The sequence below is a fragment of the Oncorhynchus gorbuscha genome, linkage group LG09 (assembly GCF_021184085.1).
Source record: "Oncorhynchus gorbuscha isolate QuinsamMale2020 ecotype Even-year linkage group LG09, OgorEven_v1.0, whole genome shotgun sequence".
NCBI classification, from domain to species: domain Eukaryota; kingdom Metazoa; phylum Chordata; class Actinopteri; order Salmoniformes; family Salmonidae; genus Oncorhynchus; species Oncorhynchus gorbuscha.
In genome coordinates, this window is record NC_060181.1 from 80,669,170 (window position 1) to 80,692,278 (window position 23,109).

General features: G+C 46.2%; 1 protein-coding gene across 1 annotated transcript in view; it reads left to right on the forward strand.

Moving 5' to 3' along the window:
• The window catches only part of LOC124044168 (unconventional myosin-XVI-like), a 519,573-nt gene that overhangs the window by 82,065 nt on the left and 414,399 nt on the right, over positions 1 to 23,109 (forward strand). The window contains exons 6-7 of the mRNA XM_046363671.1: positions 2,289 to 2,419; positions 18,223 to 18,348. Coding sequence (XP_046219627.1) covers positions 2,289 to 2,419; positions 18,223 to 18,348 — 257 coding nt within the window. The remainder of the gene's footprint in view (positions 1 to 2,288; positions 2,420 to 18,222; positions 18,349 to 23,109) is intronic.

Genomic DNA, 23,109 nt, shown 5'->3' on the forward strand with positions numbered 1-23,109 from the left:
AACGCTTCGAAATTCAATGTTTGCAACAACTTCAAAATGTGATGTTTGAGAAACGTGGATAAACGTTTAATTTTGACATGAGACTGTGAGAACAAGTTGGAGATTTCCTCCTATGCCCCCAATCTCCCTCTCTCCACTTGCCTTCTCTATTTCTTTCAACTCTCCCTCTTTCCTCTCTCCCTCTCGCTACTCTCCTCTCTCCCTTTTTCCACTCTTTCTTTCTCCACTCTCCTTTCTCCCTCTCTCCACTCCCCCCTCTTTGCTCCCCACTCTCCTTCTGTCCACTCTCCTTCTCTCCACTCACCCATCTTCCTTTTGCCACTCTCACTCTCTCCAATCTCACTCTCTACACTCATCTCGCCTCTCTCCACTCTCCACTCTCACTCTCGCCACTCTTTCCACTCTCTCCACACTCTCATCTCTCCCTCTCTTCACTCACTCTTACTTTCTCCACTCTCCTCTCTCCCTTTCTCCACTCCTATTTTCTCCACTCTCCCTCTCCTAATTTCTCCACTCTCCACTCTCCCTCTCTTCACTCTTCCTTTCTCCACTCTCCCTCTCCTACTTTCTCCACTCTCCCTCTCCTACTTTCTCCACTCTCCCTCTCCTACTTTCTCCACTTTCCACTCTCCCTCTCTTCACTCTTCCTTTCTCCACTCTCCTCTCGCCCTTTCGCCACTCTTACTTTCTCCACTCTCCTCTCTCCCTTTCTCCACTCTTACTTTCTCCACTCTCCACTCTCCCTCTCTTAACTCTTCCTTTCTCCACTCTCCCTCTCCTACTTTCTCCACTTTCCCTCTCCTACTGTCTCCAATCTCCTGCTCTCCCTCAGTCCCACCCTCAGACCCACCATGCATACTCATGTCTGACAATGTCCAACTGTCAATTGTTCTTACTTTTTTAAGGCACTCGTCATCTTGTCAAGATACTGTTGATAACTTTCTTTTGCAGACGCCACAGTATAAATGTGACATGAGCTTACAGTACACTCTGATATTCATGCAACTTCCGCTGCCTTCTGATTCTGACCCACTTTACATTTCCCAAAGAGCTACGGTCATCACATCCTGTGTGTGTGTGTGTGTGTGTGTGTGTGTGTGTGTGTGTGTGTGTGTGTGTGTGTGTGTGTGTGTGTGTGTGTGTGTGTGTGTGTGTGTGTGTGTGTGTGTGTGTGTGTGTGTGTGCGCGCCGGTGTGCCGGTGTGTGGGGGCCGGTGTGGGTGTGTGTGGGCTTGTGTGTGTGGCCGGTGTGTGTGTGTGTGGGGGGACCGGTGTGGGTGTGAAAGTTAAGCTCTCCCTCAGGCTGACTGACAGTAGAGTACCTCACTCCAGCGAGGAATGAAGAAGGTCAACAGAGATGGGAGAGAGAACGAGATGAGACAGAGATGGCAAAGATAAAAAAGGAGAGATGACAGTACAGATGGAGTAGAGACTGAAATACAGAGAGAAAGATCCCCCAAGCTCATCCGTCTTTAGTCACATGACAGATGGGACTGCAGAAGTCACCTCAGATATCACTCTACACACACACACACACACACACACACACACACACACACACACACACACACACACACACACACACACACACACACACACACACACACACACACACACACACACACACACACACACACACACACACACCCACCCACCCATCTCAGCCCCTCCTGCCTGTGACCTGTCTGGAGTGTCCCTTGCTCCCCCATGCCATCATGGCCCCTCCCCTCATCCCAAACCCCCTATAGCTGCTCTCTATCCCCTCATGCCAATGCCTCTCTCTCCTCTTCCTGCTGTGGCACACTACCATGTTACACTCTAGAAGTCTCTGTTGCCATAGTAACATGACTATGTTATGTAGTAAGCTGTAGCTACACTTTGCATGTAGTCCATGATGAAAATATGAGTAAATTCAATGGAACTTTGAAATATCCAGGGTAGCAGGGAGCAGGATGTGCCATTTGACAGAGAAGCCTTGAGTGACAGAATGGACACTCTTTCTCATGAATGTCCCAGTCACCTGATTATCTCAACCAATCATTGCTAGGCAAGATTCAGTACTTTCTCAGTGTCTAAACAGCTTTGTGATTTCGCATTTTATCAATATTTACAGATTAAGAGTTTGTTATTAAGGCACAAGAAAATTCACTTCCAAAAAGGCATTTCTGCAAAAAAGAGCATTTCCATCCAATGCCTTTTATTTCATTCTAATGTAAAGGGTCACAGTGTGTGTGTGTGTGTGCCTGGGGTGTGTGTTTGCTGTACTAAGATGTGTGTGTTGATGTGTAGTTCCAGGTGTAGATGTGCCGTCCATGTACACCATGCGAACGCAGAGGCCCAGCACCATGTTGTCTGATGTTAGACAGCTGGTCTCCAGCAGGGGCAGTCTCAACTTACGCAATGATGACGGGGTCACTCTGGTGAGTACCTACCTGAACTCCTTGATTATCTCCCTCTCTCTCTGTCTCTCTTTCTCTCTCTCCCTCTTCTCTCTCTCTCTCTATTCTCTCTCTCTCTCTTTCTATGGCTCTCTCTCTCTATTCTCTCTTCTCTCTCTCTCTCTCTCTCTCTCTCTCTCTCTCTCTCTCTCTCTCTCTCTCTCTCTCTCTCTCTCTCTCATTACATTGCACTTTTCACTGACTGTCCCTCAGGTTGTGGCAGGAGGACACATATTTGGCTGCACATTTTGGCTTTTCACCCAATAAATATTTGATTTTTTTCTTCATTTTTTGTAATTTCAAATTCTTTGTATTGAATTATAATTTTGGGAAAGAAATATTCTCTTTGGTCTGAGTATTTGTCACAGTGTAATAGGAAATACAGCTCTGTCTCTACCTCTCCCCTGGAGCAGATTGAGCACAGACTGTTCTCTCTGGGCAGCCAGGTTTGTCTGTGACGACCGGTCTCTATAGCCAGACTGTCCTCTCTGGGCAGCCAGGTTTGTCTGTGATGACCAGTCTTTATAACCAGACTGTCCTCTCTGGGCAGCCAGGTTTGTCTGTGATGACCAGTCTTTATAACCAGACTGTGCTCACTGAGTCTGTACCTAGTCAATGTTTTCCCCAGGTTTCTATCAATCACAGTGGTCAGATAGTCTGCCACCAAGTACTGTCTGTTTAGAGCCAAATAGCGTTGAAGTTTACTTAGATTTTTCGTGGTGTCTTTCCAATAGGTGATATATTTATTTTTGTTTTGTGATGATTTGTTTGGGCCAGATTTTGTGAGTGCTGTCCTGAGACTCTATCGGGTTGGTTTGGGTTTGTGAACTGAGCCTCAGAACAGGCTGGCTGAGGGGACTCTTCTCTGGTTTCATCTCTTGACATTGTAGAGCTGTGTGATGGAATGTTTTGGGTCACTTGTTTTTAGATGGGTGTAAAATTTGATGGCTCTTTTTTCTATTCAAATCTGCTCTACATATGTTATTTGGAGTTTTTCTTTGTACTTGCAGTACAGTCTTGCAAAACTCTGCATGAAGTATTTCATTTGGATGTTTGTCCCATTTGGTGAATTCATTACTAGAGATTGGACCCCATTCTTCACTGTCATATAGAGCAATTGGTTCTATAACCGATTGGAACATTTTGAGCCAGATTCTAATTGGAATTTCGATTTTAATGTTCCTTTTAATGGCATAGAATGCTCTTCTTGCTTTGTCTCCCAGCTCATTCACAGCCATGTGAAAGCTACCTGTGTTGCTGATATTTAGTCCCAGATATGTGTGGTTTTTGGTGTGTTCTAATAGAACTGTGTCCAAATAGAATTTATATTGGTCATCCTTATTTCTGGACCTTTTTTTTGGAATATCATTATATTTGTTTTGTTTTAGGTTAATGGTCAGAGCCCAGGTCTGATAGATCCTGTGAAAATGATCTAGGTGCTGCTGTAACCCCTCTTTAGTGGGAGACAGCAGCACCAGGTCATCTGCGTACAGCAGACACTTGATTTTAGTGTTGTGTAGGGTGATACCAGGTGCTGCCGATTCTTCTAATGTTTTATACCACTTTCTATTAGTTTATAAAAAAGACCTTCATGCCAAATTGAATCAAATGCTTTCTTGAAATCTACAAAACACGAGTACATTTTGCCTTTGTTTTGGTTGTCTTGTTTGTCAATTAGAGTGTGGAGGGTGTAAATGTGGTCTGTTGTACGATCATTTTTTAGAAATCCAATCTGCTCAGGACGTTGTATTCGTCAAGGAAATGGTGTAGTCTGCTATTTATAATACTGCAGAGAATTTCCCCAAGTTACTGTTAACGCAAATTCCTCTGTAATTATTTGGGTCAAATTTGTCTCCGTTTTATAGATTGGTGTGATCAATCCCTGGTTCCAAATATCAGGGGAAATACTTGCACTGAGAATAATGTTGACGTGTTTGAGTGTAGCCAATTTGAATTTGTGGTCTGTATATTTGATAATTTAATTTAAAATACCATCAGCACCACAGGCCTTTTGGGGTTGGAGAGTGCATAGTTTTTCCCATAATTATTCTTCTGTAATTGGGGTGTCCACAGGATTCTGATAGTCTTTGACTGCTGATTCAAGGATTTGTCATTTTTCTTGTATATATTTTTTTTGTTCTGGGCGCTTTGTTATATTGCTGTAGAAGTTTGCAAAGTGATTTCTCCACAGCCAATTCCTCATGATGAGGTTTGCATAAATTATTCCAATTCTCCCAAAAGTGGTTTGATTCTATGGATTCCTCAATTACATGCAGGTGATTTCTAATGTGCTGTTCCTTTTTTGTTCTTAGGGTGTGTTTGTATTGCTTCAGTATATTTTTGTAGTCTGGTTCTCTGTGTTGTTGATTGGATATATTTCTCAATGACTTTCTTAGATTTTTGATATCATTATCAAACCATTTTTCATTTTCTGTTATTTCTGGTTTGCTCTTATGCTTCTTTAGATTAGCCAAGGTGTCAACGTTCTAGGTGAATGGATAAGGTGGACTCAGGTGTGAGTAAAAATCTGAGCTTTACTCAAAATAAGCAATGTTCCAACAAGGATAAACATAAATATCCAGAGAAGAAAATGAAACCACTTGACAACGACAATCACGCTCTGGAAGCCAGAGGGTTAAATAAGGAACAATGATTATGGAATGGAAACCAGGTGTGTACAATGAAGGCAAAACCAAAACGAAAATGAAATATGGATCGGTGGTGACTAGAAAGCTGGTGACGTCGACCGACAAACGTCGCCCGAACAAGGAGAGGGACCAACTTCCGCAGAAGTCATGACAGTACCCCCCTTGACGCATGGCTCTGGGATCCGCGGACCGCTCCTCTGTGTCATACACCTGGGACAGTGTGTCTGCCTTAACGTTCTGGGAGCCTGGTCTGTAGGAAAGGGTGAAAACAAAACGGGGGGAAAACATGGCACACCTTGCCTAGAGAGGGTTCAGTCTCCTCGCCGCCCGAATGTACTCCAGATTGCGGTGGTCAGTCCAAATGAGGAAAGGGTGTCTCGCCCCCTCAAGCCAACGGTTTTTATTATTTACATTTTTTAATTTCACCTTTATTTAACCAGGTAGGCTAGTTGAGAACAAGTTCTCATTTACAACTGCTACCTGGCCAAGATAAAGCATAGCAGTGTGAACAGACAACACAGAGTTACAAATGGAGTAAACAATTAACAAGTCAATAACACAGTAGAAAAAAAGGGGAGTCTATATACATTGTGTGCAAAAGGCATGAGGAGGTAGGCGAATAATTACAATTTTGTAGATTAACACTGGAGTGATAAATGATCAGATGGTCATGTACAGGTAGAGATATTGGTGTGCAAAAGAGCAGAAAAGTAAATAAATAAAAACAGTATGGGGATGTGATAGGTAAAAATGGGTGGGCTATTTACCAATAAACTATGTACAGTTGCAGCGATGGGTTAGCTGCTCAGATAGCAGATGTTTGAAGTTGGTGAGGGAAATAAAAGTCTCCAACTTCAGCAATTTTTTTTTTGCAATTCGTTCCAGTCACAGGCAGCAGAGTACTGGAACTAAAGGCGGCCAAATGAGGTGTTGGCTTTAGGGATGATCAGTGAGATACACCTGCTGGAGCGTGTGCTACGGATGGGTGTTGCCATCGTGACCAGTGAACCGAGATAAGGCGGAGCTTTACCTAGCATGGACTTGTAGATGACCTGGAGCCAGTGGGTCTGGCGACGAATATGTAGCGAGGGCCAGCCGACTAGAGCATACAAGTCGCAGTGGTGGGTGGTATAAGGTGCTTTAGTGACAAAGCAGATGGCACTGTGATAAACTGCATCCAGTTTGCTGAGTAGAGTGTTGGAAGCAATTTTGTACATGACATCGCCGAAGTCGAGGATCGGTAGGATAGTCAGTTTTACTAGGGTAAGCTTGGCGGCGTGAGTGAAGGAGGCTTTGTTGCGAAATAGAAAGCCGACTCTTGATTTGATTTTCGATTGGAGATGTTTGATATGAGTCTGGAAGGAGAGTTTACAGTCTAACCAGACACCTAGGTACTTATAGATGTCCACATATTCAAGGTCGGAACCATCCAGGGTGGTGATGCTAGTCAGGCATGCGGGTGCAGGCAGCGATCGGTTGAAAAGCATGCATTTGGTTTTACTAGCGTTTAAGAGCAGTTGGAGGCCACGGAAGGAGTGTTGTATGGCATTGAAGCTCGTTTGGAGGTTAGATTGCACAGTGTCCAAGGACGGGCCGGAAGTATATAGAATGGTGTCGTCTGCGTAAAGGTGGATCAGGGAATTGCCCGCAGCAAGAGCAACATCATTGATATATACAGAGAAAAGAGTCGGCCCAAGAATTGAACACAGTGGCACCCCCACAGAGACTGCCAGAGGACCGGACAGCATGCCCTCCGATTTGACACACTGAACTCTGTCTGCAAAGTAATTGGTGAACCAGGAAAGGCAGTCATCCGAAAAACCGAGGCTACTGAGTCTGCCGATAAGAATATGGTGATTGACAGAGTCGAAAGCCTTGGCAAGGTCGATGAAAATGGCTGCACAGTACTGTCTTTTATCGATGGCGGTTATGATATCGTTTAGTACCTTGAGCTTGGCTGAGGTGCACCCGTGATCGGCTCGGAAACCAGATTGCACAGCGGAGAAGGTACGATGGGATTCGAGATGGTCAGTGACCTGTTTGTTGACTTGGCTTTCGAAGACCTTAGATAGGCAGGGCAGGATGGATATAGGTCTGTAACAGTTTGGGTCCAGGGTGTCTCCCCCTTTGAAGAGGGGGATGACTGCGGCAGCTTTCCAATCCTTGGGGATCTCAGACGATATGAAAGAGAGGTTGAACAGGCTGGTAATAGGGGTTGCGACAATGGTGGTGGATAGTTTCAGAAATAGAGGGTCCAGATTATCAAGCCCAGCTGATTTGTACGGGTCCAGGTTTTGCAGCTCTTTCAGAACATCTGCTATCTGGATTTGGGTAAAGGAGAACCTGGAGAGGCTTGGGCGAGTAGCTGCGGGAGGGGCGGAGCTGTTGGCCGAGGTTGGAGTAGCCAGGCGGAAGGCATGGCCAGCCGTTGAGAAATGCTTGTTGAAGTTTTCGATAATCATGGATTTATTGGTGGTGACCGTGTTACCTAGCCTCAGTGCAGTGGGCAGCTGGGAGGAGGTGCTCTTGTTCTCCATGGACTTCACAGTGTCCCAGAACTTTTGGGAGTTGGAGCTACAGGATGCAAACTTCTGCCTGAAGAAGCTGGCCTTAGCTTTCCTGACTGACTGCGTGTATTGGTTCCTGACTTCCCTGAACAGTTGCATATCGCGGGGACTATTCGATGCTATTGCAGTCCGCCACAGGATGTTTTTGTGCTGGTCGAGGGCAGTCAGGTCTGGAGTGAACCAAGGGCTGTATCTGTTCTTAGTTCTGCATTTTTTTGAACGGAGCATGCTTATCTAAAATGGTGAGGAAGTTACTCTTAAAGGATGACCAGGCATCCTCAACTGACGGGATGAGGTCAATGTCCTTCCAGGATACCCGGGCCAGGTCGATTAGAAAGGCCTGCTCACAGAAGTGTTTTAGGGAGCGTTTGACAGTGATGAGGGGTGGTCGTTTGACTGCGGCTCCGTAGCGGATACAGGCAATGAGGCAGTGATCGCTGAGATCCTGGTTGAAGACAGCAGAGGTGTATTTGGAGGGCCAGTTGGTCAGGATGACGTCTATGAGGGTGCCCTTGTTTACAGAGTTAGGGTTGTACCTGGTGGGTTCCTTGATGATTTGGGTGAGATTGAGGGCATCTAGCTTAGATTGTAGGACTGCCGGGGTGTTAAGCATATCCCAGTTTAGGTCACCTAACAGAACAAACTCTGAAGCTAGATGGGGGGCGATCAATTCACAAATGGTGTCCAGGGCACAGCTGGGAGCTGAGGGGGGTCGGTAGCAGGCGGCAACAGTGAGAGACTTATTTCTGGAGAGAGTAATTTTCAAAATTAGTAGTTCGAACTGTTTGGGTATGGACCTGGAAAGTATGACATTACTTTGCAGGCTATCTCTGCAGTAGACTGCAACTCCTCCCCCTTTGGCAGTTCTATCTTGATGGAAGATGTTATAGTTGGGTATGGAAATCTCAGAATTTTTGGTGGCCTTCCTGAGCCAGGATTCAGACATGGCAAGGACATCAGGGTTAGCAGAGTGTGCTAAAGCAGTGAGTAAAACAAACTTAGGGAGGAGGCTTCTGATGTTGACATGCATGAAACCAAGGCTTTTTCGATCACAGAAGTCAACAGATGAGGGTGTATGGAGACATACAGGGCCTGGGTTTACCTCCACATCACCCGCGGAACAGAGAAGGAGTAGTATGAGGGTGCGGCTAAAGGCTATCAAAACTGGTCGCCAAGAGCGTTGGGGACAGAGAATAAGAGGAGCAGGTTTCTGGGCATGGTAGAATATATTCAGGGCATAATGCGCAGACAGGGGTATGGTGGGGTGCGGGTACAGCGGAGGTAAGCCCAGGCTCTGGGTGATGATGAGAGAGGTTGTATCTCTGGACATGCTGGTTGTAATGGGTGAGGTCACCGCATGTGTGGGAGGTGGGACAAAGGAGGTATCAGGGGTATGAAGAGTGGAACTAGGGGCTCCATTGTGAACTAAAACAATGATAACTAACCTGAACAACAGTATACAAGGCATATTGACATTTGAGAGAGACATACAGTGAGGCATACAGTAATCACAGGTGTTGAATTGGGAAAGCTAGCTTAAACAGTAGGTGAGACAACAACAGCTAATCAGCTCGCACAACAGCAGCAGGTAAAATGGCGTTGACTAGGCAACGGGGCCGACAGAGAAAACATAAACAAGCAGAATGGAGTACCGTGATTAATGGACAGTCTGGCGTGCATCAGCTATGTAGCCAAGTGATCAGTGTCCAGGGGGCAGCGGTGGATGGGGCAGGGAAGCTGGACTGGCGAGTGTTATCCAGGTAAAAAAAAACTAACAATGACTAAATAGCTTGTAGCTAGTTAGCTGGTTAGCTTCTGGAGGTTCTTGAGTGTGTTCTAAAAATTTAAAATAATAGCGATTCTGTATCACATTGGGTGAGGCAGGTTACCGGAAGGTATAAACAAATAAAAAATTGAAAAGAGATAGAAAGTAAATATGGGTCCGGTGAGTGTTTGCGACGCGGCGATTCAGACGGTTAGCAGGCCTGTGCTAACAAGCTAATAGTTAGTAGGCCGGGGCTAAACAAGGTAGCAGTTAGCAGACCGGGGCTAAACAAGCTAGCAGTTAGCAGGCCAAATTAGCATGCAAGGAGATGGCAAGGGCTAGAGAGTTAGCCTTTGGGGGACGTCGCGATGGGGTGAGTCTGTTTATTCCTCTTCATGCGGTGACATCGATAGACAGGTCGTGGGTCCGGGTATTGTAGCCCAGGAGAATGCTACGGTGGTAGCACAGGGGCTCTGGCCGGGCTAGCTTCAAGCTAAGTGGGTGGAAACGCTAGCCAGGAGTAATCATCCGGAGATGCGGTTTAGCTAGATAGCTAGTTGTGAAGATCCAGCTGAAAAATGTTCCGTTTGCGGTGGGAATCCAGGGATAAAAAATGAATAGGTCCGTTATGCTCTGGTTGAGGTCGCGTTGTTCGAACTGGCGAGAGCTTTCCGAGCTAAAGGTTAGCTGATGACCGGTTAGCTGAAGACCGCTAGCATAGCTGGTAGTTAGCTGGCTAGCTTCAGTTAAGGGGTTCCGGTTCCGAAGTAAATATAAATACTTTAGGGTGAGGCGGGTTGCAGGAGAGTATTTGGAAGCTGAGGTTTAGCAAAATGTTTTAAAAGATATGCGAACAAAAATATGTAAAAACTTTTAAAAAATGATATATACAAAGGACACGACACGACAGGACGTCTTACAGAGCCCCGACAACAGCCAACAGCTCCCGGTCCCCACATCATAGTTTCGCTCCGCCGGGCTGAGCTTCTTCGAAAAGAAAGCACAGGGGCGGAGCTTTAGTGGCGTACCCGAGTGCTGAGACAGCACAGCCCCTATCCCAGCCTCAGACGAGTCCACCGCAACTATGAATGCCAAGGAGGGATCAGGATGAGCCAGCATGGGAGCCGAGGTAAACAGAGCCTTCAGGTGACTAAAAGCCCTGTCCTCCCCAGCTGAGCACTGCAGTCGCACCGGTCCCCCCTTCTGCAAGGAGGTAATGGGAGCCGCTACCTGACCAAAACCCCGGATAAACCTCCGGTAATAGTTGGCAAACCCTAAGAACCACTGCACCTCCTTTACCGTGGTTGGAGTCGGCCAATTACGCACCGCTGAAATGCGGTCATTCTCCATCTCCACCCCTTACTCCGAAAGGAGGTACCCTAGGAAGGAGACGGACTGTTGGAAGAACAGACATTTCTCAGCCTTGACGTACAGGTCATGCTCCAACAGTTGACCAAGCACCCTGCGTACCAGGAACACATGCTCGGCGCGTGTAGCGGAGTATTCAGATCAGGAAGAGACTAATTCTCTCCTCATGACCCTCCTGCGTTATCATACAGAGTAGAGCTGTGACCTCCCTAATTAGCCCTGACCCCAAAGGACCACTATCTAAGGCATGTACAGGTAAGGGAACATCAACAGGAACAATACGGATGCCTAATCTAAGTGCAAAGGAATGGTCAATGAGTTCCCAGCTGCGCCTGAATCTACTAGCGCCTTATGCTTGGAACGCAGGGAAAACTCAGGAAATTCTATATACAACCACATGTGCGCAACAGGGGGCTCCTGGTGAGTTGGGTGCCTACTCACCTGGGATGATCCACCAGCGCTCCGCCTGCTACTTCGACTCCCTGGGGAACCACCCCAGCACCGACCAGCAGTGTGCCCTCTGTGGCCACAGGTGTTGCAGGGAATGGCCCCCCTCCGGTCCCCCTCATAGCAGCACCTCCCAACTCCATCGGCGTTGGATGGGAAGTGCTGGGGGATGTAACTGACGGACCCCGATCCGGACGTCTGCGGGAGGCCAACAGGTTATCCAGTCAGATGGATAGGTCCACCAGCTGGTCAAGGTTAAGGGTGGTGTCCCTGCAGGCTAGCTCCCTACGAACGTCCTCGTGTAAACTACACCTGTAGTGGTCGATCAGGGCCCGCTCATTCCGGCCCGCTCATTCCATCCCGCGCCGACGGCCAGAGTTCGAAAGTCCAGCGCGAAATCTTTTGCGCTCCTCATCCCCTGTCTGAGATGATACAAGCGTTCCCCCGCCGCGCTCCTCATCCCCTGTCTGAGATGATACAAGTGTTCCCCCACCGCGCTCCTCATCCCCTGTCTGAGATGATACAAGTGTTCCCCCGCCACGCTCCTCATCCCCTGTCTGAGATGATACAAGCGTTCCCCTGCCGCGCTCCTCATCCCCTGTCTGAGATGATACAAGTGTTCCCCCACCGCGCTCCTCATCACCTGTCTGAGATGATACAAGCGTTCCCCCGCCGCGCTCCTCATCCCCTGTCTGAGATGATACAAGCGTTCCCCCGCCGCGCTCCTCATACCCTGTCTGAGATGATACAAGCGTTCCCCCGCCGCGCTCCTCATCCCCTGTCTGAGATGATACAAGCGTTCCCCCGCCGCGCTCCTCATCCCCTGTCTGAGATGATACAAGCGTTCCCCCGCCGCGCTCCTCATCCCTGTCTGAGATGATACAAGCGTTCCCCCGCCCCGCTCCTCATCTACTGTCTGAGATGATACAAGCGTTCCCCACCTCGCAGTGAAATCCTCCTAATTGTCCAACGTCGGTCCTTCCCTTCCCCAGATGGCGTTGGCCCATTCCAGGGCTTTACCAGTCAGACAGCAGATGAGGGCGCTCACTCTCTCGTGTCCCAAAGGGGCTGGCTGAACGGTTGCCAGGTAGAGCTCCAGCTGGAGTGGGAACCCCTGGTACCCGGCAGCCGTTCTGTCATTCGCCCCCGGGCGCGAGAGCCGAATCCTACTGGATCCTGGTGAAGGAGGGGTGGACATCGGTGTGGTTGTTGTGGGAGCTGGGGTGATGATGATGGGGTTGCCGGAAAACCCCTCTCTCCCATCGTTCCATGGTTTGCAGCACGTGATCCATGGCTGTACCAAGACTGTAACATAGTCGCGTGCTGCTGGACGCGCTCCTCCACAGGTAGATGAGGGCTGGGTGCACCTGCTTCCTCCATAGTTGTGGTGCGTGATTCTGTCAATGTTTTAGGTGAATGGATAAGGCGGAGTCAGGCGCAGGACACAGGTATGAGTAAAAATCTGAGCTTTTCTCAAAATAAGCAACGTTCCAACAAGGATAAACTTAAATATCCAGAGCACAAAAAGAAACCAGTTGACAATGACAATCACGCACAGAACAAAAGGGGAAGCCAGGGGGTTAACCTGTCTAGGACTGTGGTTCCTCCCCCAAGTTTATGTTCCAAAAGGCCAAATGTACACCTTCATTGCTGAAGGAGAATGTTAAGGCTAAAAAGTTGTCCAGGAGAGATTGTATTTTTTGGCTACTAGTTGCTTTTTGGTAGATGTCTGTACTGTTTGCACTCCATCTATAGGCCTGTTTAGTCCCATATAATTTATTGGGCCGTGACGCTTCATGGTTGGGCTCTACTCTTCTCAGATACACTGTGATTTTACTGTGGTCTGAGAGAGGTGTTAGTGGGTTAGTGGTCACTCTCTCTCTGTCACTCTCAATCTCTCTGTCTCTTTCTCTCTTGTTAACATTTGCAAAGCAAGTGAAGTAGATAATTAATAAAAGTGAAATAAACAATAAAATTAACTTTATTTTTGTTCTAAAGGTATTTAATAGTAAGTCTATGCTCACTGAGTCTGTACATAGTCAAAGCTTTCCTTACGTTTAGATTTGTTTGATCGTAGCTAGTTACTTAGCTAGCTACATAGCCGTCTTTGTATCAAAGATAATTGTGTAGTCTGGAGTGATTTTCTAGGTTAGCTAGCCAACTATTGTCGTTCTTTTAACGCAACGTAACGTAAACAACACTGCTAGCTAGCGAGCTAGCCCCCGAATAGCAGCACTGTTGAAACTATTACACTGAACGGAACGACTTGATTAGTGTAGTGTCAACAACGCAGCCACTGCCAGCTAGCCTACAAAGTCAACAACGCAGCCACTGCCAGCTAGCCTACTTCAGCAGTACTGTATCATTTTAATCATTTTAGTCAATAAGATTCTTGCTACGTAAGCTTAACTTTCTGAACATTCAAGACGTGTAGTCCACTTGTCATTCCAATCTCCTTTGCATTAGCGTAGCCTCTTCTGTAGCCTGTCAACTATGTGTCTGTCTATCCCTGTTCTCTCCATGTCTCTGCACAGATCCCTCTTGCTCTCTCGGGCAGCCCACCCTCTCCTTTCTCTGTGAGTTGTTCTCTCCCAGCCCACACATATTCTTCATTTAGTCATTTCCCACACCTGTTCGGGCCGATCCTTTCTGGGAGTCAAGGGCTGATTTCTAACAAATTCCAGAACTTTAAAGAGGAGATGATCCGTTTTTTCCCGTTCAGCTCTTCCTTATGCCATACAAACGCTCCACACCGCGTGGCCGCTCTGGGGCAGATGGACGAGCATGGGCTCGCCACCCTAATCTGGTGGTCCCAGCGCGCACGACCCACGTGGAGTTCCAGGTCTCCGGTAGCCTCTGGAACTGCCGATCTGCGGCCAACAAGGCAGAGTTCATCTCAGCCTATGCCTCCCTCCAGTCCCTCGACTTCTTGGCACTGACGGAAACATGGATCACCACAGACAACACTGCTACTCCTACTGCTCTCTCTTCGTCCGCCCACGTGTTCTCGCACACCCCGAGAGCTTCTGGTCAGCGGGGTGGTGGCACCAGGATCCTCATCTCTCCCAAGTGGTCATTCTCTCTTTCTCCCCTTACCCATCTGTCTATCGCCTCCTTTGAATTCCATGCTGTCACAGTTACGAGCCCTTTCAAGCTTAACATCCTTATCATTTATCGCCCTCCAGGTTCCCTTGGAGAGTTCATCAATGAGCTTGATGCCTTGATAAGCTCCTTTCCTGAGGACGGCTCACCTCTCACAGTTCTGGGCAACTTTAACCTCCCCACGTCTACCTTTGACTCATTCCTCTCTGCCTCCTTCTTTCCACTCCTCTCCTCTTTTGACCTCACCCTCTCACCTTCCCCCCCCTACTCACAAGGCAGGCAATACGCTCGACCTCATCTTTACTAGATGCTGTTCTTCCACTAACCTCATTGCAACTCCCCTCCAAGTTTCCGACCACTACCTTGTATCCTTCTCCCTCTCGCTCTCATCCAACACCTCCCACACTGCCCCTACTCGGATGGTATCGCGCCGTCCCAACCTTCGCTCTCTCTCCCCCGCTACTCTCTCCTCTTCCATCCTATCATCTCTTCCCTCTGCTCAAACCTTCTCCAACCTATCTCCTGATTCTGCCTCCTCAACCCTCCTCTCCTCCCTTTCTGCATCCTTTGACTCTCTATGTCCCCTATCCTCCAGGCCGGCTCGGTCCTCCCCTCCCCTCCCGCTCCGTGGCTCGACGACTCATTGCGAGCTCACAGAACAGGGCTCCGGGCAGCCGAGCGGAAATGGAGGAAAACTCGCCTCCCTGCGGACCTGGCATCCTTTCACTCCCTCCTCTCTACATTTTCATCCTCTGTCTCTGCTGCTAAAGCCACTTTCTACCACTCTAAATTCCAAGCATCTGCCTCTAACCCTAGGAAGCTCTTTGCCACCTTCTCCTCCCTCCTGAATCCTCCTCCCCCTCCCTCCTCCCTCTCTGCAGATGACTTCGTCAACCATTTTGAAAAGAAGGTCGACGACATCCGATCCTCGTTTGCTAAGTCAAACGACACCGCTGGTTCTGCTCACACTGCCCTACCCTGTGCTCTGACCTCTTTCTCCCCTCTCTCTCCAGAAGATGAAATCTCGCGTCTTGTGACGGCCGGCCACCCAACAACCTGCCCGCTTGACCCTATCCCCTCCTCTCTTCTCCAGACCATTTCCGGAGACCTTCTCCCTTACCTCACCTCGCTCATCAACTCATCCCTGACCGCTGGCTACGTCCCTTCCGTCTTCAAGAGAGCGAGAGTTGCACCCCTTCTGAAAAAACCTACACTCGATCCCTCCGATGTCAACAACTACAGACCAGTATCCCTTCTTTCTTTTCTCTCCAAAAACTCTTGAACGTGCCGTCCTTGGCCAGCTCTCCCGCTATCTCTCTCTGAATGACCTTCTTGATCCAAATCAGTCAAGTTTCAAGACCAGTCATTCAACTGAGACTGCTCTTCTCTGTATCACGGAGGCGCTCCGCACTGCTAAAGCTAAATCTCTCTCCTCTGCTCTCATCCTTCTAGACCTATCGGCTGCCTTCGATACTGTGAACCATCAGATCCTCCTCTCCACCCTCTCCGAGTTGGGCATCTCCGGCGCGGCCCACGCTTGGATTGCGTCCTACCTGACAGGTCGCTCCTACCAGGTGGCGTGGCGAGAATCTGTCTCCTCACCACGCGCTCTCATCACTGGTGTCCCCCAGGGCTCTGTTCTAGGCCCTCTCCTATTCTCGCTATACACCAAGTCACTTGGCTCTGTCATAACCTCACATGGTCTCTCCTATCATTGCTATGCAGACGACACACAATTAATCTTCTCCTTTCCCCCTTCTGATGACCAGGTGGCGAATCGCATCTCTGCATGTCTGGCAGACATATCAGTGTGGATGACGGATCACCACCTCAAGCTGAACCTCGGCAAGACGGAGCTGCTCTTCCTCCCGGGGAAGGACTGCCCGTTCCACGATCTCGCCATCACGGTTGACAACTCCATTGTGTCCTCCTCCCAGAGCGCTAAGAACCTTGGTGTGATCCTGGACAACACCCTGTCGTTCTCAACTAACATCAAGGCGGTGGCCCGTTCCTGTAGGTTCATGCTCTACAACATCCGCAGAGTACGACCCTGCCTCACACTGGAAGCGGCGCAGGTCCTAATCCAGGCACTTGTCATCTCCCGTCTGGATTACTGCAACTCGCTGTTGGCTGGGCTCCCTGCCTGTGCCATTAAACCCCTACAACTCATCCAGAACGCCGCAGCCCGTCTGGTGTTCAACCTTCCCAAGTTCTCTCACGTCACCCCGCTCCTCCGCTCTCTCCACTGGCTTCCAGTTGAAGCTCGCATCCGCTACAAGACCCTGGTGCTTGCCTACAGAGCTGTGAGGGGAACGACACCTCAGTACCTCCAGGCTCTGATCAGGCCCTACACCCAAACAAGGGCACTGCGTTCATCTACCTCTGGCCTGCTCGCCTCCCTACCACTGAGGAAGTGTAAGTACAGTTCCCGCTCAGCCCAGTCAAAACTGTTCGCTGCTCTGGCCCCCCAATGGTGGAACAAACTCCCTCACGACGCCAGGACAGCGGAGTCAATCACCACCTTCCAGAGACACCTGAAACCCCACCTCTTTAAGGAATACCTAGGATAGGATAAGTAATCCTTCTCACCCCCCCCTTTAAGATTTAGATGCACTATTGTAAAGTGACTGTTCTACTGGATGTCATAAGGTGAATGCACCAATTTGTAAGTCGCTCTGGATAAGAGCGTCTGCTAAATGACTTAAATGTAAATGTAAATGTTTAGGTCAGTCACAGTAGTCAGGTATTCTGCCAATGTGTACTCTCTGTTTAGGGCCAAATAGCATTCTAGTTTGGTCTGTTTTTTTGTTAGTTCTTTCCAATATCTTTTTGTTTTCTCATGACTTGGTTAGGTCTAATTGTGTTGCTGTCCTGGGACACTGTGGGGTATGGTTGTGTTGGCGAACAGAGCCTCAGGGCCAGCTTGCTTAGGGGACTCTTCTCCAGGTTCATCTCTCTGTAGGTGATGGCTTAGTTATGGAAGGTTTGGGAATCACTTCCTTTTAGGTGGTTCTAGAATTTTTCTGGATTTTGATAATTAGCGGGTATCGGCCTAATTCTGCACTGCATGCATTGATTGGTGATTTACTTTGTTCACAAGGATATTTTTGCAGAATTCTGCATGCAGTCTCAATTTGGTGTTTGGCCCATTTTGTGAATTATTAGTTGGTGAGTTGACCCCAGGCATCAGTCTTTCGATCTCTCTCTCTCTCTCTCTCTCTCTAGCTCTCTGTCTCTCAATTCAATTTCAATGTAAGGGCTTTATTAGCATGGGAAACATTGGTTAACATTGCCAAAGCAAGTGAACTAGATAATAAACAAAAGTGAAATAAAAAATAAAAATGTACAGCAAACATTACACTCACAAAAGTTCCAAAATAATAAAGACATTACAAATGACATGTTATGTGCAAATAGTTGAAGTACAAAAGGGATATTGGTTCTATTTAGAATGGTGTTTGTTCTTCAGTGGTTGACCTTTTCTTGTGGCAACAGGTCAAACATCTTGCTGCTGTGATGACACACTGTGGAAGTTCACACATATGGGAGTTTATCAAAATTGGATTTGTTTTTTGAATTCTTTGTGTATCTGTGTAATCTGAGATAAATATGTGAATCTAATATGGTCATACATTTGGCACGAGGTTAGGAAGTGTAGCTCAGTTTTTCTCTCTCTCTCTCTTTCTCTCTCTCTCTTTCTCTCTCTAAATTCAATTCAAGGCGCTTTACTCTCTCTCTCTCGCTCTCCCTTTATCACACTCTCTTACTCTATATTGATTTATGTATACAGAGGGTTTGTCTGTGTAATGTGTTTATTTAACCATATCTCTCCTTCTCTCTCTATCACTCTCTCCTTCTCTCTCTATCACTCTATCCTTCTCTCTCTAGCTCCACATAGCGTGTGCTAGCGGCTACAGAGAGGTGGTGTCTGTGCTGCTGGAGCACGGGGTGGACCCTCAGCCCTCCGACAACAGCTATTGGACCCCTCTCCACCTGGCTGCCAAATATGGACAGGTACTGACTGTCATGGCACTGTACATTCACCTATCCACTCCTGTCAGATCCATGGAGGTGAACAAGAATTTGATTAGTGAATTAACAAATTTCAAAAATGATATTCAGCCTTAATCTTGTATGGGAAGGTGGAATGTTTAACAATTGGCTAGGAATCAATCATTTTTAATGAACAGTTTATAAATCAGTATTTGGTGGCTAGTTTATAGACGGCTATTGTCTGGTTAGTTTATAGACGGCTATTGTCTGGTTAGTTTATAGACGGCTATTGTTTGGCTAGTTTATAGACGGCTATTGTCTGGTTAGTTTATAGACTGCTATTGTCTGGTTAGTTTATAGACGGCTATTGTTTGGCTAGTTTATAGACTGCTATTGTCTGGTTAGTTTATAGACGGCTATTGTCTGGTTAGTTTATAGACGGCTATTGTCTGGTTAGTTTATAGACGGCTATTGTTTGGCTAGTTTATAGACGGCTATTGTCTGGTTAGTTTATAGACGGCTATTGTCTGGTTAGTTTATAGACGGCTATTGTCTGGCTAGTTTATAGACGGCTATTGTCTGGTTAGTTTATAGACGGCTATTGTTTGGTTAGTTTATAGACGGCTATTGTCTGGTTAGTTTATAGACGGCTATTGTCTGGTTAGTTTATAGATGGCTATTGTCTGGTTAGTTTATAGACGGCTATTGTCTGGTTAGTTTATAGACTGCTATTGTCTGGTTAGTTTATAGACGGCTATTGTTTGGTTAGTTTATAGACGGCTATTGTTTGGCTAGTTTATAGACGGCTATTGTCTGGTTAGTTTATAGACGGCTATTGTTTGGTTAGTTTATAGACTGCTATTGTCTGGTTAGTTTATAGACGGCTATTGTTTGGTTAGTTTATAGACGGCTATTGTTTGGCTAGTTTATAGACGGCTATTGTCTGGTTAGTTTATAGACGGCTATTGTTTGGTTAGTTTATAGACGGCTATTGTTTGGTTAGTTTATAGACGGCTATTGTCTGGTTAGTTTATAGACGGCTATTGTTTGGCTAGTTTATAGACGGCTATTGTCTGGTTAGTTTATAGACTGCTATTGTCTGGTTAGTTTATAGACGGCTATTGTCTGGCTCTAGTTTATAGACGGCTATTGTCTGGCTCTAGTTTATAGACGGCTATTGTTTGGCTAGTTTATAGACGGCTATTGTCTGGTTAGTTTATAGACGGCTATTGTCTGGCTAGTTTATAGACTACTATTGTCTGGCTAGTTTATAGACCACTAATTGTCTGGCTAGTTTTTAGACCACTAATTGTCTGGCTAGTTTATAGACCGCTTTGTCTGGCTAGTTTATAGACCGCTATTGTCTGGATATTTTATAGACCGCTATTGTCTGGATATTTTATAGACCGCTATTGTCTGGCTAGTTTATAGACGGCTATTGTCTGGCTAGTTTTTAGACCGCTTTGTCTGGCTAGTTTATAGACCGCTTTGTCTGGCTAGTTTATAGACCGCTTTGTCTGGCTAGTTTATAGACCGCTTTGTCTGGCTAGTTTATAGACCGCTTTGTCTGGCTAGTTTATAGACCGCTTTGTCTGGCTAGTTTATAGACCGCTACTGTCTGGCTACTTTATAGACCACTATTGTCTGGCTAGTTTAAAAAACAGTATTGACTATTGGATAGTTTATAGACCAGTATTGACTACTGGATAGTTTATAGACCAGTATAGACTGCTGGTTAGTTTATAGACCAGTATAGACTACTGGAGAGTTTATAGACCAGTATAGACTACTGGATAGTTTATAGACCAGTATAGACTACTGGTTAGTTTATAGACCAGTATAGACTACTGGATAGTTTATAGACCAGTATAGACTACTGGATGGTTTATAGACCAGTATTGACTACTGGATAGTTTATAGACCAGTATTGACTACTGTATAGTTTATGGACCAGTATTGACTACTGGATAGTTTATGGACCAGTATTGACTACTGGATAGTTTATAGACCAGTATTGACTACTGTATAGTTTATAGACCAGTATTGACTACTGTATAGTTTATGGACCAGTATTGACTACTGGATAGTTTATAGACCAGTATTGACTACTGGATAGTTTATAGACCAGTATTGACTACTGGATAGTTTATAGACCAGTATTGACTACTGTATAGTTTATGAACCAGTATTGACTACTGTATAGTTTATGGACCAGTATTGACTACTGTATAGTTTATGGACCAGTATTGACTACTGGATAGTTTATAGACCAGTATTGACTACTGTATAGTTTATGAACCAGTATTGACTACTGTATAGTTTATGGACCAGTATTGACTACTGTATAGTTTATGGACCAGTATTGACTACTGGATAGTTTATAGACCAGTATTGACTACTGTATAGTTTATGAACCAGTATTGACTACTGTATAGTTTATGGACCAGTATTGACTACTGGAACTTCTATCCATCTCTCTCTCTGTCTCTGTTCTCTGTTCTCTGTTCTCTGTTCTCTGTTCTCTTTTCTCTGTTCTCCGTCTCTCTCTCTCTCTCTCTCTCTCTCTCTCTCTCTCTCTCTCTCTCTCTCTCTCTCTCTCTCTCTCTCTCTCTCTCTCTCTCTCTCTCTCTCTCTCTCTCTCTCTCTCTCTCTCTCTCTGAAGATAAACAGATACTTTTGGGCCTATTTATCAGACTGCAGCTCAAAGTGATGGCACGTCAGTGCATGGATTCATTAATGCCTTTTAGATGACTGATTTGATTGTGTTTCTCACAGGGATGAAGATTGATTGTAGGATAGAAAGGGAAGTGGTCACGTTAAAATCTTGCTGACATGTTCCATTATTGAATGGCATTACTGGGGCTCTATGGTCGGATGCTGACAAAGAGAATGTCTTCATATTTAGAATGGTTATTTTCCTTCTTTGTTCTTCTATTACCCACAGACCAGGTTTCCTCTCTATAGTGTTTTCCTATAAAGTCTCTCTTCCTTTCTGTTACCTCTCTAGTGCACTATCCATACCTCATCCCTCACACACACACTAGTGTGTTTATAGGCAGGAATGTCAGGTTTTCCTCCCTCAAGGATCGGGGTGAAAGTGTTGGGTAAATAGATCGGGGGGACACCAAATGTCCGCTCTAATAAGAAAATCACCCATGCAATGACTTGTGTGTGTATGCTAGCCTTTGTTTATGAGTGTATACATACTGTAAGTGCATTTGAGTACATGGTGACAGAGACTTCCTCTGCTGTGCTAAGTCTCCTCAGCACTCCACACCTGATTACAGTCCCTACCCACTTCACTGGAGGCTGGGTCTGGCACTGCATACCAACTAGACACGATAATGAACTGCTCAGCGTTATCATCAACAGGCACATTCAGAGAGCAGGTGACAGCCTCAGCGCACCGTCTCTGAAACACTTTATATTACAAGTACATTTATAGGTTAAATAAAATGGTTCTGGAATTAGGCTAGGTTAACTAATTAAAAACAAAATATGTAACCTACAATTAGGTTGCATTCATCTCTTGATTCCACCACTGCTGTCTATCAGTAACTGTACGGAGGTCAGTAATGTGGTGTTCAGTTGTTTATGGGTCACTACTGTTGCAAGTTGCTGTTTGCTTCAGTCACAGCAACATTAGCTCATACAATCATGCAGTAAACTCAGCGATCCCTGTAACCATAGAACTGGTATTTCACTGACACACATAACAGGCTAATATTTCACTATCCTGCGTAAACAACTCTCCCTCTAAGCCCATGGACGGTAGCCTATTACTCTAGTTAATTAGGCTTATTTTTCTCCTTCGCTAGCTCTCACGTCTAACTGACCTTTCCCTGATCCTTATCTGACCTTTGATGCCAGACAGGTCGTCATTACAGTGGTGGGGGTGTATGTATAAAGTTTGGAGTGGAGTATGTGGATTTGTGCCTTTTGGCCTGGCTGTGGTTTTAACTCTCCCTGTGTATCTTCTCTCTCCCCCCTCTCTCTCTCTCTCTCTCTCTCTCTCTCTCTCTCTCTCTCTCTCTCTCTCTCTCTCTCTCTCTCTCTCTCTCTCTCTCTCTCTCTCTCTCTCTCTCTCTCTCTCTCTCTCTCTCTCTCTCACACACACACAATGTATCTACTGTATCTCTTGCTATCATGCTTTTCAATCAGTGTTGTCATCCCCATATCCTCTTTACTGAGGATAAAACACTGGCATTTACCTCTTCTCCTAGTACAGAGAGGGAGTTGATGAGAGGAGAGTTTACTGTAGCAATGCAATTTAGCACAGAGCTATGACGTGTTTACTGTCAAAACAATGGGTAAGCATGTCTGAATAGATCTAGCATAGAGAGTGTCTGAATAGATCTCAGTCGTTCTCACCTCACTGTGATGTGTGTATCAAGTATTGATAGATGATCGTTCACACACTGCCTCAGGCATCCCATCCTTTACACGTCATCATGCATATATAAATATCATACACGTTTAATATTATATATATTTCATCTTTATTTAACCAGGTAAGCTAGTTGAGAACAAGTTCTCATTTACAACTGAAACCTGGCCAAGATAAAGCAAAGCAGTGTGAGAGAAACAACAACACAGAGTTACACATGGAATAAACAAGCGTACAATCAATAACACAATAGAAAAACAATAAAGTCTATATACATTCATGCAGAGTGAAACCCATCCTTTACACATCATCATGCAGAAAGGAACCCATCCTTTACACATCATCATCATGCAGAGAGGAACCCATCCTTTACACATCATCATGCAGAGAGGAAC